Raw genomic sequence first — 18,169 nt, forward strand, 5'->3', positions numbered from 1 at the left:
GAGGACTATGGGAAACATTATACTATGTGGAGGACTATGTGGTACATTATTCTATATGGAGGACTACGGGGTGTGCATTATACTATGTGGAGGACTATTGAGTACATTATAATAAACAAGCAAAATGCTGCCTATTCATTGAGTCATTGGATTGTTTATGCCGGAAAATAAATCACTGTTCACAGCAGCACTTCACCCCGATGAAAACTGCAGATATGCTGCTGATAACATGATGCTGCATGGAGACAGACTGATCTAATAGTAATCGCTCCATGCCCATTCTTCCTCAGCCTGTGTAAAGAGGCTGGAAAACAAGCGTCAAACAACTTCAATATTGTTGATCACGCTCATTTAAAGGTCTGAACTCAGTAAATGTAAATACAGCCAAAATATTTCTGCGTGATGGTGCTATATGTTAGCAATTGGGGCCCCCACTTTAAACTTTTGCCCAGGGATCCACTTTGTCTAAAACTGGCCCAGCTCAGGGGGGCTGAATACAAATGCAAGTCACAAAAAAAAGTTTCAAAATTATATTTCTAAAATGTTTAGAAAACCATGTATCATTTCCTTTACACAAATACTTGCTACTTATTCATGGTATATTACATAAAATCCCAATAAAGTACATTCAATTTTGTAGGTGTAACGAGCTAAAATGTGAAAAAATTAATGGGAATGATTACTTTTTCAAGGCACTGTCTAATATATATATATATATGTATATATATGTATATATATATATATATATATATATATATATATATATATATATATATATATACCACCACACATATAAACAAATTCATTCAATCTAGTGCAGCAACAGATGAGAAATAGAAAACAGTATGATCCTGAATATACACACGTAGTGAGTACACGCCATATGGCACATGTAACATGACTACTGTATCACTTGATAAGTGTGGTTATGGAAGAGACAAGACTCTCATTCACGGGCTCTTGTGACGTGCCCGCTCATGCCATCAGTAACGGTTACTGTGGCATCACATGACCTGTCGGCAAAATAAAAACCTACAAAGCAGACAATATGTGTGATTCATGTACGTCCAACAACATATGGCAACATAAAAATATCCTGCGCCTGAATGGAAGATGCATAAATAATTGTGCATTTTAGTTTTTTCTATTCATTTTCTAGATTATTGGTTGTTACTTTGATAGGTTACAGAAATTAATAAAGCGCAACCATTTCTCCACTAATGAATGCGTATAAGCGGCAGCATACTATCCTAACAACGGGAGCATTGGCTGGGTAGTAGCGCAGCAGATGCCATCAGGTGCCCAGGGAAGCCGGGAGGCTGTGGCTTTGTTCTCTGGCTCACATATAGAGGCAGATAAAGGAGCACAGGCCTTACCATAACAACAGACGGGTGAGCAGCATGTGCAGGGAGGAGTTCTGCATCCAGCTCCTCCATTCCCTCCGTCAGCCCCTCCACCTCAGTGACAGTGAGCAGCATTGTGGCATGCTTGGCCTTCATGGTTAACATCTTGCACTTGGAGTTCAGTGATGCGATCTGCTCCTGATAGCCTTTTATCTTCTTTGCCAGCTCCTGGGAACACATTTTCAATCAGTGTTCTAGTTAAGAAGGAAAAACTGCCATGAAGGAAATCAGCCTTGCATTGTATTGTGTTTCAGGCTTGCAAATAGGCAGGGAGTGACTGGCCAATAACATCAGCGCTCACAAGCCCTGTATCATCTGCCAGCACTGGCTGGAAGGGAGGATGTTGTCTGTGAAGCTGAAGTAAGCCGGCCTGCATCTGACAACACAGAGAAACCACAGTGCGGCTGCAAGAAGAGGAAATCGCAGCCCCGGCCACAATGCATGGCACGCACTACTACACCCAGGCCAGAAGTGGCCGAGCAGGAGCTGCCCCCCAGATGGCTCGTGTCTCCGGCCATGTAATGAGGTCATGGAGTGACTACAACTATAAAAAATGCAACAGTCAGCTCCAAGCCAAGACTGAAACAATGAGCGAAGAAATGGGAAACAATAGGCGGTTACCACGGCAAATCTTACCCTCCATACCACCACAAACACCCTATTATATACAATATGTAACGACTGGCAAAGCCTACTAACACAAAGAAAGACGGAATGATTTTTCAGGAGACCCCTCCGCTCATTAGTAAATTTGCCTGACGTCTATCATATATTACGGCCTGTGCCGTGTTATACTGTTTGCTTATTTTTATGTAGACAGACACAAATTCATACCAAGGCTTTAGTCACCTTACTGATGGTATTCACGGCCGAGTGTCATAAAGTACTGATTTCATGATGATTTATTATAGTATTATAGAGTAAAGTCTATGTCATCAATCGATCTACATTTCACATTACATACAGAATATTACATAGCACCGCTTGTCCTAATTTAACTGCCTGTTTTAGATCTGTGTTCACTTTTGCTCGGATCAGTCAATTATTTTTTGCAGGTTCAATGTCTGCACAAGACTTGCTGTTCAGCATTCTGGGAGGGAGAGTAAGATGAAGTTCAAAGTAATAACTGGAGCTGGTGTGGATCGATTCGCCGGACTCAGTCCATCGGCCACGTTAATAATCTATGGTCACTGGATGAGAGGCCGGAGGATTGCCTCCTGCCTCCGCAGCTTAGCACAGCATCACTGTGGTACCATGTAGCATCACGTATATGGGATAGCGCTCAGGCCGGCTAATCAGAAGAAGAGCCACGACTCTCCTCAGGTAAGACATCAGTGTAAAACTTTGCTGTGTACATTTTCATAGTTTTGAAGTTATTGTGAAGTACAGGACATAGATATTCCAATTAGTGTAGAATTTTAAAACTGCCTTCATAAGCGACATAGTTGACAAAGAACCGGGAGGTTCGAAAAGTTTCTGATACAGATTGTCACACAGAAATACTAGACTACTTGGCATATCTAAACACACGTGGTCAAAATTGTTGGTACCCCTCGTTTAATGACAGAAAAACCCACAGTGGTCACAGAAATAACTTGAACCTGACAAAAGTAATAATAAAAAAATCTATGAAAATGAACAAATAAAAGTCAGACATTGCTTTTCAACTATGCTTCCACAGAATTAAAAAAAATAAAACTCTTGAAATAGGCCTGGACAGAAATGATGGTACTCTTAACTTAATATTTTGTTGCACAACCTTTTGAGGCAATCACTGCAATCAAATCATTCCTGTAACTGTCAATGAGACTTCTGCACCTCTCGACAGGTATTTTGGCCCCCACCTCGAGAGCAAACTGCTCCAGTTGTCTCGTGTTTCAAGGTTGACTTTTCCAGACGTCATGTTTCAGCTCTTTCCAAAGATGCTCATTAGGATTTAGTCAGGCTCATAGAAGGCCACTTCAGAATAGTCCAATGTTTTCCTCTTAGCCATTCTTGGGTGTTTTTAGCTGTGTTACATAGTTACATAGTTATTAAGGTTGAATGAAGACTTTAAGTCCATCTAGTTCAACCCATAGCCTAACCTAACATGCCCTAACATGTTGATCCAGAGGAAGGCAAAAAAAAACCATGTGGCAAAGAGTAAGCTCCACATTGGGGGAAAAAAATTCCTTCCCGACTCCACATACGGCAATCAGACTAGTTCCCTGGATCAACGCCCTATCAAGGAATCTAGTGTATATACCCTGTAACATTATACTTTTCCAGAAAGGTATCCAGTCCCCTCTTAAATTTAAGTAATGAATCACTCATTACAACATCATGCGGCAGAGAGTTCCATAGTCTCACTGCTCTTACAGTAAAGAACCCGCGTCTGTTATTATGCTTAAACCTTCTTTCCTCCAGACGTAGAGGATGCCCCCTTGTCCCTGTCTCAGGTGTATGATTAAAAAGATCATCAGAGAGGTCTTTGTACTGTCCCCTCATATATTTATACATTAAAACAAGATCACCCCTTAGCCTTCGTTTTTCCAAACTAAATAGCCCAAAGTGCAATAACCTATCTTGGTATTGCAGACCTGTTGTGAATTTGGTTTTTGGGCTCCCCCGGTGGTCACTGGTGGTACTGGACTTGTGTGCTTCACTTTCTCTGTTCACCTGTTTCCATCAGGATATGGGTGTATCCTATTTAGCCTTGCTGCTCAGTTATTCTAGTGCCGGCCATCAATGTAACCAGAGCCTTTCTGTTGCATGTTCCTGCTTCTAGACTACTATCAGCTAAGTTGGACTCTTAGTCCTAAGTTTGTTTTGCATTTTTGTTCCAGTTCACAGTTATGTTATTTTTCTGTAGCTGGAAGCTCTTGTGGGCCGAAATTGCCACTCCGGTGTCATGAGTTGACACATGAGTCTTAAAGTAATTTCGGGATGGTATTTTAATAGGGTTTTCAGCTGACCGTGAAGTTCCCTATTGTATCTTCTTGCTATCTAGTAAGCGGACCTCGCTTTGCTGAACCTACCTTCATACTGCGTATGTCTTTTCCTCTGAACTCACCGTCAATATATGTGGGGGGCTTCTGTCTCCTTTTTGGGGGAATTTCCCTAGAGGTAAGCCAGGTCTGTATTTTCCTCTATTAGGGTTAGTTAGTCCTCCGGCTGGCGCTAGGCGTCTAGGGATAAAACGTAGGTACGCCACCCGGCCACTGTTAGTTGTGTGGTAGGTTTAGCTCACGGTCAGCTCGAGATTCCATCACCCAAGAGCTGATCTGTTATTTATGTTCTCTGACGTTCCCTTGCCATTGGGAACCATGACACAGACCCCCCAGTCCTCTAATAACCTTGGTCGCTCTTCTCTGCACCCACTCCAGTTCAGCTATGTCTTTCTTATACACCGGAGACCAGAACTGTGCACAGTATTCTAAGTGTGGTCGAACTAGTGACTTGTATAGAGGTAAAATTATGTTCTCCTCATGAGCATCTATGCCTCTTTTAATGCATCCCATTATTTTATTTGCCTTTGTATCAGCAGCCTGACACTGACCACTGATTATGAGTTTGTCATCCACCCATACACCCAGGTCTTTTTCATTGACGGTTTTGCCCAGAGTTTTAGAATTAAGCACATAGTTATACATCTTATTACTTCTACCCAAGTGCATGACCTTACATTTATCCCCATTAAAGCTCATTTGCCATTTATTAGCCCAAGCTTCTAGTTTACATAAATCATCCTGTAATATAAAATTGTCCTCCCTTGTATTGATTACCCTGCAGAGTTTAGTGTCATCTGCAAATATTGAAATTCTACTCTGAATGCCCCCTACAAGGTCATTAATAAATATGTTAAAAAGAAGAGGGCCCAATACTGACCCCTGTGGTACCCCACTGCTAACCGCGACCCAGTCCGAGTGTGCTCCATTAATAACCACCCTTTGTTTCCTATCCCTGAGCCAGCTCTCAATCCACTTACACATATTTTCCCCTATCCCCATTATTCTCATTTTAGGTAACAACCTTTAGTGTGGCACGGTATCAAAAGCTTTTAAAAAGTCCATATACACTACGTCCACTGGGTTCCCTTGGTCCAGTCCGGAACTTACCTCTTCATAGAAGCTGATCAAATTAGTCTGACATGAACGGTCCCTAGTAAACCCGTGCTGATACTGGGTCATGAGGTTATTCCTCTTCAGATACTCCAGTATAGCATCCCTTAGAAAGCCCTCCAGAATTTTACCCACAGTAGAGGTTAAGCTTACTGGCCTATAATTACCAAGTTCAGTTTTTGTCCCCTTTTTGAATATTGGACACCACATTTGCTATACGCCAGTCCTGTGGTACAGACCCTGTTATTATGGAGTCTTTAAAGATTAAAAATAATGGTCTATCAATGACTGTACTTAATTCCTGCAGTACTCGAGGGTGTATCTCATCCGGGCCCGGAGATTTGTTAATTTTAGTGATTTTTAGACGCCGCCATACTTCCTGCTGGGTTAAGCAGGTGACATTTAATTGGGAATTTTTATCACTAGTCATTTTGTCTGCCATGGGATTTTCTTTTGTAAATACTGATGAAAAAAAGTAATTTAGCATATTGGCTTTTTCCTTATCCTCATCCACCATTTCACCCAGACTATTTTTAAGGGGGCCAACACTCTAATTTTTTAATTTCTTAGTATTTATGTAGTTAAAGAATATTTTGGGATTATTTTTACTCTCTCTGGCAATGAGTCTCTCTGTCTCAATCTTTGCTGCCTTGATTTGCTTTTTACAGAATTTATTTAATTTTTTGTATTTATTTAATGCCTCCTCACTACCTACCTCCTTTAATTCTCTAAATGCTTTCTTTTTGTCACTTATTGCGCCCCTTACAGCTCTATTTAGCCATATTGGTTTCCTCCTATTTCTAGTATGTTTATTCCCATACGGTATATACTGTGCACAGGTCCTATCCAGGATGCTAATAAACGTCTCCCATTTTCTTTGTGTATTTTTATGTCTCAGGATATCGTCCCAGTTAATTGCACCAAGATCCTCTCTCATCATTTGGAAATTTGCCCTCCTGAAGTTTAGTGTCCTTGTCACCCCTCCACTACACATCTTATTAAAGGATACACGAAAACTTATTATTTTGTGATCACTATTCCCCAAGTGACCCCAACTCTTATATTTGATATGCGGTCTGGCCTGTTGGTTAATATTAGGTCTAGCAGTGCCCCCCTTCTTGTTGGGTCCTGAACCAGTTGTGAAAGGTAATTGTCTCTCATAGTTGTCAAAAACCGATTACCTTTGCTGGAACTGCAGGTTTCTGTTCCCCAATCTATTTCAGGGTAGTTGAAGTCCCCCATAATAATGACTTCTCCTTGAGTCGCAGCTTCATCTATTTGCTTTACGAGGATATTCTCTATTGCTTCCATTATTTTTGGAGATTTATAACAAACCCTTATCAGTAATTTATTATTTTCCCCCTCCCCTTATCTCCACCCACAGGGACTCTACATTTTCATTAAATTCACCTATATTATCACGCAGGATGGGTTTTAAGGACGATTTTACTTATAGACACACCCCACCCCCTTGCTTATCTGTACGGTCATTTCTGAACAGGCTATAGCCCTGCAAGTTAACAGCCCAGTCATGGCTCTCATCCAGCCATGTTTCAGATATCCCCACCATGTTATAATTATGCTCCAACAACATTAGTTCTAATTCGTCCATTTTGTTGGCGAGGCTTCTGGCATTAGTATACATGCACTTGATGTTCCTCTCTGTACCTCTATTCTTTCTTAAATTATTAACTGTTCTAACCCCACCTCCCATGCCACCGCCACCCCCAACTTCCTTATTTGTGCCCAGGTCTCTATCTGCACTATCTTCCCCTCCTATAAATTGAATACCCTCCCCCCAATCCCTAGTTTAAACACTCCTCCAACCTTCTAGCCATTTTCTCCCCAAGCACAGCTGCACCTTCCCCATTGAGGTGCAGCCCGTCCCTAGCGTAGAGCCTGTAGCCAACTGAGAAGTCGGCCCAGTTCTGCAGGAACCCAAACCCCTCCTTCCTACACCAATTCTTGAGCCACTTATTAACCTCCCTAATCTCCCGTTGCCTCTCTGGCGTGGCACATGGTACAGGAAGTATTTCGGAAAATACCACGTTGGAGGTCCTTGCTTTCAGCTTGCAGCCTAATTCCCTGAAATCATCTTTAAGGACCTTCCACCTACCTCTAACTTTGTCATTTGTGCCAATGTGCACCATGACCGCTGGGTCCTCACCAGCCCCTCCCAGTAATCTGTCCACCCGATCAGCGATGTGTCGGACTCGAGCGCCAGGTAGGCAGCACACCGTTCGACGATCCCTGTCTTTGTGACAGATTGCCCTATCTGTTCCCCTAATAATTGAGTCCCCCACTACCAGTACCTGTCTGGCCTGCCCTGCTCTCCTATTTCCCTCCTTACTGGAGCAGTCACTTCTCCGGCTTTCAGAGGGCATGCCTGGCTGCAGCAATGCTACCCCTGTACTGGCATCCCCCTCATCTGCCAACTTAGCAAACTTGTTAGGGTGTGCCAGATCAGGAATAGCCTCCCTGGCACTCTTCCCTCTACCCCGCTTCCTAAATGTCACCCAGCTTGCTACTTCACTGTCCTGCAGCTCCATCCCAGCATCCCCACCTCACCTATCCCATTGAGCGTCTGCTCAGTGAGCAGAAGACTCCTTTCCATGTTGTCAATGGATCTCAATGTTGCCAGCTGCACATTTAGATTCAGAATCTGGGCTTCCAAATGCTCAACGTGCTCACATCTCGCACAGCAGTATGCACCCTCGACCGGCTGGTCAAGGATTGCATACATGTGGCAAGATGTGCACTGGATGGCATTAACAATAGTGGAGCACATTTCCTAATGGGGATTGCACCACACAGAAACGTTAAATAAAAAATAAATACAAAGTATTAATAAAAAACAGACAGCAATTCCTCCCTTGGAAACTCCCTGATTCCAAAGTCACTGAATCACAAGTCACACTTACCGCCGGTCACACTTACACTCAGGTCACACTCAGCTCGCTCACACTCGCTATGCTGAAGATTTACAGATTTTTTTTTCTCTATTTCCCCTCAACAGCAATCCACCTTGCTGTTCAAATGCACTTCCAAAAAGGACTTGAGCCCCAAACAGCTGCCCCTTATAACCCCTTAATTATGAGCCCCCACCCTAAGTTAACCCCTTGTGAATATAGCTACTCCCAATTCAGCAACTCACACGAATTCACACAGGTATTTGTTAAAGGCTTTCCAAATACCTCTTCACTGAATCACAAGTCACACTTACCGCCGTTCACACTTACGCTCAGGTCACACTCAGCTTGCTCACACTCGCTATGCTGAAGATTTATAGATTTTTTTTTTCTTTATTTCCCCTCAACAGCAATCCACCTTGCTGTTCAAATGCACTTCCAAAAAGGTGTGTTTTGTGTCATTATCCTGTTGCAAGACCCATGACCTGTGACTGAAACCAAGCTTTCTGACACTGGGCAGCACATTTCTCTCTAGAATCCCTTGATAGTCTTGAGATTTCATTGTACCCTGCAAAGAGTCTAGACACCCTGCGCCAGATGCAGCAAAGCAGCGCCAGATGCAGCAAAGCAGCCCCAGAACATAACAGAGCATCCTCCATGTTTCACAGTAGGGACATTGTTCTTTTCTTGATATGCTTCATTTTTCCATCTGTGAACATAGAGCTGATGTGCCTTGCCAAAAAGTTCTCATCTGTCCATAGGACATTCTCCCAGAAGCTTTGTGGCTTATCAACATGTAGTTTGACAAATTGCTGTCTAGCTTTTTATGATTTTGGCTCATACAACGACGGATGGTGCGATCTGAGACTGATGTTCCTTGAGCTTGAAGTTCACCTTTAATCTGTTTCGAAGTTTTTCTGCGCTCTTTTGTTACCATTTGTATTATCCGTCTTTGATTTGTCATCCATTTTCCTCCTACGGCCACGTCTAGGGAGGTTGGCTACAGTCCCATGGATCTTAAATTTCTGAATAATATGTGCAACTGTAGTCACAGGAACATCAAGCTGCTTGGAGATGATCTTATAACTTTTATCTTTAACATGTTTGTCTATCATTTTCTTTCTAATCTCCTGAGACAACTCTTTCCTTCGCTTCCTCTGGTCCATGTTGAGTGTGATACCCACCATGTCACCAAACAGCACAGTGAGTATCTGTAGCCCTATATACAGGCCCACTCACTGATTCCAAGACTGTAGACACCTGTGACGCTAGTTAGTGGATACACCTTGATTTAACATGTCCCGTTTGTCACATTATTTTCCGGGGTACCATCATTTCTGTCCAGGCCTATTTCATGAGTTTTATTTTTTTTTAATTCTGTAGGTGCATGGTTGAAAAGCAATGTCTGACTTTCATTTGTTCATTTTCATAGATCTTTTATTTATTATTACTTTTGTCAGATTCAAGTTATTTATGTGACCATTGTGGGTTTTTCTGTTATTAAACGAGGGGTACCAACATTTTGACCACATGTGTATGTCCTGCACTTCCTAACTTTATCTTCTAACTACAAAAGAGAACACAGTGATGCAATAAGGGCAATACACCCCACTCTACTGAGTACTCGGACACCAATTAATGAGCACAATCTAATTGTGACTATATTGTGCTCAGTTAAGAAGCAGTTCTCGAGGCTCGATGTGACACCAAAGTACTGATGTGGCTGATGGGCCTGGTCCAGCAAATCGATTTGCACTAACTATCAATGACCTCCCTACATTGTAGGAGTTCAGCCTCGGTCAGCTATCAAACAGCTTGTCCAGTAACAGTCAGCAGAATTGTAAATGCAGCTCTGGAGCATAAGTTCAGGATTAGTACAATATACAGTGGTTAGCACTGCAGCCTTGCAGCTCGGGAGTCCTGGGTTCAAATCCCACCAAGGACAACATCTTCAAGGAGTTTGTATGTTCTCCCAGTGTTTGTGTTGGTTTCCTCCGGGTTCTCCGGTTTCCTCCCACATAGCAAAGACAAACTGATAGGGAATTTAGATTGTGAGCCCCAATGGGGTCAGTGATGATAATGTGTTCAAACTGTAAAGCACTGCGGAATATGTTAGCGCTATATAAAGATTTAGATTTATTTATATACATAAATAATATTTATGTAGTAGTAATTATAATTATCTAAAATATAATACTGTAAGTACATTTTTATGTAAAATGATGTTCAAGGATGAAGCCGATGGGTTTTTGCGCTGCAATACACGCTGTCGGACAATCAGAGGCCAGCAGCTGATGTCAGTGTGCACATGACAGGGGGAGCATGGCAGTGACGTCATGTGCTCCCATCGCTTGTACGCTGAAGCCAGCAGGCGGCTTCAGAAGATTACACTGCGTGGCAATGAAGCAGAGGGAAGAAGAGTAGAATTCTTTTTTTTTTCTATGCATTAACTCCTTTCTGACGTTGGAAGTAATAGTAGGCCCACGTCGGACTACCCTCCTCGTTTGGTGAGTGGGATGTCACATGACTGCTGCAGCCATCAGCGGTTGATGATTGGCAGCAACCTTCAATTCATTTTGCAAAATTAAAAAGTGCCTTCACCCATCAAACACAGTGCTGAATAAGGAGGAGTGAAAAAGGTCTGAGATGAGATTGATTTTCTTTACTTTTCCACCTCTCGGGGCCAATAATTAGGTGTTATAAAGTAGTGCACCACCCTTTTAACTGTAAATAATCTAACCTACAATAATGAGTCTAATGGAGATCATAAATATCTGACTTATTTAGGGGAAAGGCGTACACGGTGGGTTCATTAGAACATTGATACACTCTGCAATTCCCAAGAGCAATACGTTTGTGTGCCAGTCTAATATTTAGTGCAGCATGTGGACAAAGGCCCAATAACCAAAGTCCCAAAAATTAGAAACTTGTCTGTCTAATTCACCTGTACAGAACGGCGCTCTACCCTAGCTCATAGGTGGGTCTGGAGCGTGGGACATTAATGACATGGCTCTAATGGGGCACAAGGAGAGGGACTGTCTTCATGAGACAACCCCTTTAATAAAACGTACTATTACATTTTCATTTTAAGATTTGAGGAAAATGCCTCTGAACTTTAACTTACTATCAGATTTAACAATCTCGATCACTTTAATTACCATGTATAATTACCTCGTGGCGTTTAATCTGGAACTGTAATTCCTGGATATTGCTGGTGGTTACTTTTGCATCTTGTAATTCCCGATGTGCCTCCTCTATTAGCTGCTGCAAGTGCTTCATTTCATGCTCATACTGCTCATACTGAACCACTGCCTCCTGAAGGGTTAATGTGCAATTATCAACCAAACTAATCATTAAAAAAATGCACTCTATGTGACGACTTCCCTTTAACAATACCCTAAGAAACCCAAATATTTGGTAACAGCTGGAGCTGATAAAGCATGAAGAAGGTGAGCTGATAACTGCTGTATAGAAATTAATGGGCTGGAGAGAGCGTATACTTGTCTCTAGTGATCAATCTGCTTGGAAATCAACTGTACACTATAGAAGATAAAAGCTCTTATATCAGGTGAATGAAACCAGAAAAAGCAAGTCAATTTCAAATTTGCATTTTTGAACACTGTCTAATTAAAGCTAATAACACAAAAATATTCCTTTAACATCTACACCCATGTACAGTACTTCTGTGATAATATCACTTTTACTATGCATAAAATATGTGTTTTCCAAAAGAATAATGAATGACTATGATAATGCAGATGTGCCTTGGGTCTTGTACAAATATATATTTTCATATTGTAAAAAAATCTTAACAAAGAGGAGTTGAATAAAGGTATTCTGTATGATGGAACTCATATTGGGGCAAATGTTGTATGGTGGCTTCATGGGACTAACATTGGAGAGAGGATATGTCATACGACATGGCAGACACTAGGGAGAGGGTGATGGGAATAACACAACACAACAATGGATGGATTCACGCTTAGAAAGCAGAATGTTGTGTGATGCTTTTATGAAGAATTAACATAAATTTGAGAAGCAGATAGGAGTTTATGAGTCTGACAAAGAGGATAACTTCAAGAGATGATATCAGTGAGTGCTTACCTGCATAATATTACACTGCTGGATGGCGGTGTGTTGAAGACGGCTGGTCTCCTCTTGCAACCTGACAGCTGTGCGACATATGGGAAGACTAGTGACTACTTCTTCAGGAATTCTTAAGGCACTTTGGCAAAGTTGGACAGCGTGAACCTTTGGTTTTAGGGACTCCATTTTGGATAGTAGGTGCTGTGAAGACAATAATTTATTAATTATTTGTACCTGAAGAAAGATTTAAGTGATGCACATTACAGTTCATTATGGCCCTGTCCTGAGGCTGAAAGCAATGGTGTGCAGGGAAAATGCATTCTGAACCAGTCCTGCAGTTCCTTCATTGGGTGACCCAACCAATCAGAAAGGTGATTGTTTTTTATTTCAGTGCTGGAGTGGTGCTACTAATGTAAGTTCCCTTTCGGCTGTTCCGCCGCCATTATGGTCCCAATCCAGCATCTCGTGACCGCAACGTCTGACTGACAAAGGTAATGGTCACAATCTCTCAACGCAAGTCTGACAGCCTCATTCTGACTGTCACATACTTACATTGAGCAATGACCATCGAGTTGCCCAGCAAACACTGGAGTAATCTGGCAGGTCACAACCTGCAGAAGACCAACCAGAGAGGCTCTGATTTAAAATGAAGACGTTGGTTGGTAAGTATAATATTAGAGGTGGGGAATTTACATTAGTGCACCCACTACATAATAAAAACCAGCTGGAGTGGTGCTTTAACGTCTGCCTTGAATAACCAACCCAATAAAAACACCCCAAAGCTTGCCCACCTCAAATCTGTGCCCTTGGCGCCCACCACCCTGCTCCCTCTCTATGGATCACTCTGGAATGCCCGCTCCATCTCCAATAAACTCCACGTGATTTACAACCTCTTTACCTCTCATAATCTTTCATTTCTGGGCATCACCGAAACATGGCAGACACCCTCTGACACAGCCTCCCCTGCTGCACTATGTTACGGTGGCCTCCACTTCACCCACACTCCTCGCCCTGGCAACAAACATGGTGGAGGAGTAGGCCTTCTCCTTTCTTCCAACTGTACCTTTAACCCAATCCCACCTCTACCCTCCCTTATACTCCCCTCTTTTGAAGTCTGTCCGCATCTACTCTCCCTCCAACCATAACTTAGATTGTGAGCCCCATCGGGGACAGCGATGATAATGTGTGCAAACTGTAAAGCGCTGAGGAATATGTTGTTGCTATATAAAAATAAAGATTGTTAACCTCCAAATGGCCGTCATATACCGACCACCGGGCCCGACCACTGCCTTTATTGACCAATTCTCCACCTGGCTCCTTCACTTTCTGTCTGCTGACATTTCCACCATCATCATGGGTGACTTCAACATTCCCATTGACACCCACCAGTCAGCAGCCTCCAAACTCCTGTCCCTTACTTCACCTTTTGGACTTAATCAGTGTTCCTCCTCAGCCACCCACACAGACGGACATAGATTAGACCGGGTCTTCACCCATCTCTGGCCCCAATCTAACTTCACAACCTCCCATCTCCCTTTATCTGACCACCATCTACTCACTTTCTCATCCCTGTCCTCCTCACCTGTCACCCATGTCCTGCAACATGCGCACCCCTGTAGAAACCTTGCACACCTTGACACCCACAAGCTCTCTGACTCTATCCTACCACTAGCATCCAAATCCTCACTCCACGACACAGACACTGCCACTAGTTTCTAGAATGCCACTCTTGCATCAGCCATCGACTCGGTCGCCCCTGTCATGCATAGCATAGTGCGACAAATAAATAGACAACCCCGGCACAATAACATCACTAAAAAGCTTCGGCAAGTATCCAGAATTGCAGAACGGGGTTGGAAGAAAACACATTCACAAGATGATTTCACTGCACTCAAACAAGCAACACTCGCATTCAAATCAGCTCTCACCTCTGCTAAACAGGCCTATTTTACATCCCTCGTATCTTCTTTATCCCACAACCCCAAACAGTTCTTCAACACTTTTAACTCCCTCCTTCGCCCACCACTGCCCCCTCTGAGTTCACTAATCGTTGCTGAGAACTTTGCCACGCACTTCAAAAATAAGATAGACCAAACAAGGCAAGTTTTTGTTGTCAAACCACCACAACCCCTTTGCATACCAGACCAATGCCCTAACCCCATAACTTCCCTCTCCAAAATCACTGAAGGGGAGCTTGCTCATCTTCTCTCCAAATCATACCTCACCACTCGTGCGTTTGACCCCATCCCATCCCACCTCCTCCCCAACCTCACCACTACAATAATCCCATCCCTAACCCATCTCTTCAACCTATCACTAACTTCTGGTACCTTCCCCTCTGCTTTCAAACATGCCACAATCACACCTATGTCCAGCTATCGCCCCATATCTTTGCTCCAATTTGCTTCCAAACTACTTGAGCAGCATGCTGAACTTTCCTCTCTTTGCATCTAACTCTCTCTTCGACAACCTACAATCTGGCTTCCGTCCCCACCATTCCACTGAGACTGCCCTGACCAAAACTACTAGACTTACTTACAGCCAAAGCTTACAGACAATTCTCTATAATCCTCCTTCTAGACCTGTTCTCTGCCTTCGACACAGTTGACCACTGCCACCTACTACAGATTCTCTCTTCCTTTGGTGTCAAAGACCTTGCCCTATCTTGGATCTCCTCATACCTTACCAACCATACATTTAGCATTTCCTACTCCCATACTACCTCTTCATCTCGTCCCCTCTCTGTTAGTGTCCCTCAAGGCTCTGTCCTAGGACCCTTGCTCTTCTCAATCTATACACTCGGCCTGGGACAACTCATAAGGTCCTATGGTTTCCAGTACCATCTATATGCTGATGACTCTCAGAACTACCTCTCTGGCACAGATGTCACCTCTCTGCTCTCCAGAATCCCAGAGTGTCTATCAGCCATATCAGCCATATCCTCCTTCTTCTCCTCTCGCTTCCTCAAACTCAATGTGGACAAATCTGAACTAATTATCTTTCCCCCATGTCGCATATCTTCCCTACCTGATTTATCCATCAAAATAAATGAAATCACACTTTCCCCTGTCCCCAAAATCCGCTGCCTCAGTGTAGCCCTTGACTCTGCCCTGTCCTTCAAACCGCACATCCAAGCTCTTGCCACCTCCTGTCACCTTCAGCTCAAAAATATTTCCAGAATCTGTCCCTTCCTCCACCCCTCACTCTAACAAAATGCTTGTGCATGCCCTAATCATATTCCACTTCGACTACTGCAACATCCTCCTATGTGGCCTAGCTTCTAACACTCTCGCACCCCTCCAGTCCTTCCTTAACTCTGCTGCCCGACTAATTAATCTATCTCCTCGCTACACTCTTGCTTCCCCTCTTTGCAAATCCCTTCACTGGCTCCCATTTTCCCAGAGTATCCAGTTTAAACTACTAACACTGACCTACAAAGCCATCCATAACCTTTCTCCTCCATATATTTCCAAACTAATCTCTCAATATCTTCCCTCACGTAATCTCCGGTCCTCCCAAGACCATCTTCTCTCCTCCACGCTTATTCGCTCCTCACCCAATCGCCTCCAAGACTTCTCCCGAATATCCCCCATCCTCTGGAATTCTGTGCCCCAACACGTCCGGTTATCCACCACATTTGGATCCTTCAAAAGAAACCTGAAAACCCAACTCTTCACGAAAGCTTACAACCTGTAATGACCACATGACCACCTCAACACCATCGAAGCTACTGCAACCCCTGACCTACTGTCTCCCTCCCCATAATCCTGTAGAATGTAAGCCCGCAAGGGCAGGGTCCTCTTCCCTCTGTACCAGTCTGTCATTGTTAGTTTGTTCACTGTAAGTGATATTTATATTTTGTTGTCCTTCTCATGTACAGCACCATGGAATTAATGGTGCTATATAAATAATAATAATAATAATAACAACTAATGCACAAAGTAGACATGGGCAAAGTACCTGTCTATGAGACAGCTGTTCCTTAAGGCTCAAACGTCCCAGCTCTGGTGAGGTCAGTGTAGTCTGGGCTTGTTCTAAAGCCGTTTGCAATGCTCTAACTTCACTTTCAAACTTCTTCATATCCTGTAGGAAGAACCGATATTGTGAGTAACTTGTTAGCAAACTTGTCTCCCTCGATGGGTTCTCCCATAATTGAATCCTATGTATAGGTAATAAATGCCTGATTTCTGGGGTCAACAGATAACTAGAAAATGAGTACAGAGATTTTAAATGGACCAACAACTAAGCATGCACAGTTAGTCAACAAGACTAGCAGAGTCCAGTGCTTGGCTAGCTTCGTCATGCCTAAAGATATTCAACAGAGCAGCACAACGCAAGTTTACATTCAATCACAGCAACAGAAATTATGGAAACTAGGAGCATACACAAAAGATATTACACAGTTGAGTACGTTCACTACAGAATTTCTGTAATTAAATAAGATCAGAGTTTCTGAGGCGCATGAGATTGTACCTTGGCCGCATCCTGAAGGTTCTGCAAACGATGCTTTATCGCTTGCTGTAGTTCTTCAGTCTGACGTCCAAGTTCTGACACTTGCTGAGACAATTCTTCTGTGTGGTAAACACTTGACAAATACTCTATCTTTTCATTCATTGCTTCTAGATCACTATGGATGTCTCTGGACTCTTCCAACATTGCCTGGAACAGACACAAATGTATATGAAAGTGGCTGGAATTGGCGGTAGGCTTGTAAAAAACACTTAATAACACATAATGTACACAGAAAACCAAACAGAAAACAAATGAATAATTTGCAAAACTATTCATTTTTAACTTTTAGCTTCAGCATTTCTTTTCTATTCTTCTAAAAAAGAAATAATCCTGAAACCACATGAAGACTTTGACATATACACTACTATCCGTGCACTAAATTATACTAAAAAGGAGCCGCAGCGTACCTGGTGAGCCATCGCTTGGTCACGAAGTTGACTCGCCGAGTTCCAGGTGATGTTACTGTTCACTAATATTTTAGACTTTTCAGTCCACCGTAGAATAAATTCTAGCATTTCGCTGTATTCCTCCAGCTGGACGACAGCCTACATATGGTGATGGAAAAAGTGAGAGGCAGTTAGGAAACAGATTTCTACAGGAAAGGTCTCACTCCAAATGCGACAAATCTGGGTACATCTTTTCTTCACCACAGAAGTTAGTTGACTGTCAGGCTTCTCCTAGCAATCAGTTATCGTAGTCTGTTGTGGAACAAATCTCCAAGAAGTTCCTTGAGCATGGCATACCTGCTTGACTTTGCTGGCTCGGTGTTCCACCTGTTTGCTGGCTTGCTGCTGCAGCTCAATAAGTTTCCCTATCTTATCTACCAGTTGCTTTCCCAATGTGTGATTCTGTTCAGCAAAGTCTTGCACGCCAGCATCCAGCTCCACCATTTTTATGTTGCACTTGTCTAGCTCCTCACATAACATCTGTAGGGAAGACAAAACGTTGTCACTGATAGTGAAAAGCAGGAGTCAGCAAGAACCAAGAAAGTGTACGTCTATTTCATCTCATCAAAGTTATTACCTTATTCCACAGATCTAGAGCTCTACCGGAAGAGGAAGAAAATGTACAAGGCTCTAACGTCAGGCTAAATGGATTGGTACAACATGACATTAGTTAAGAAATCAGGCAAGAGCAGGGGACAGAATAGTCTTAAGTG

General features: G+C 42.8%; 1 protein-coding gene across 5 annotated transcripts in view; it reads right to left on the minus strand.

Moving 5' to 3' along the window:
* SYNE1 (spectrin repeat containing nuclear envelope protein 1) overlaps positions 1-18,169 on the minus strand; it is a 667,130-nt gene that overhangs the window by 161,737 nt on the left and 487,224 nt on the right. For all 5 annotated transcript variants that reach the window (XM_077283091.1, XM_077283090.1, XM_077283089.1 and 2 more), the window contains 7 exons: positions 17,754-17,936; positions 17,418-17,555; positions 16,972-17,157; positions 16,459-16,581; positions 12,517-12,699; positions 11,584-11,727; positions 1,377-1,571 (listed from right to left, as the gene is read on the minus strand). In XM_077283091.1, the coding sequence (XP_077139206.1) occupies positions 1,377-1,571; positions 11,584-11,727; positions 12,517-12,699; positions 16,459-16,581; positions 16,972-17,157; positions 17,418-17,555; positions 17,754-17,936 (1,152 nt within the window). The remainder of the gene's footprint in view (positions 1-1,376; positions 1,572-11,583; positions 11,728-12,516; positions 12,700-16,458; positions 16,582-16,971; positions 17,158-17,417; positions 17,556-17,753; positions 17,937-18,169) is intronic.

Source organism: Ranitomeya variabilis, chromosome 2 (assembly GCF_051348905.1).
Source record: "Ranitomeya variabilis isolate aRanVar5 chromosome 2, aRanVar5.hap1, whole genome shotgun sequence".
NCBI lineage: Eukaryota > Metazoa > Chordata > Amphibia > Anura > Dendrobatidae > Ranitomeya > Ranitomeya variabilis.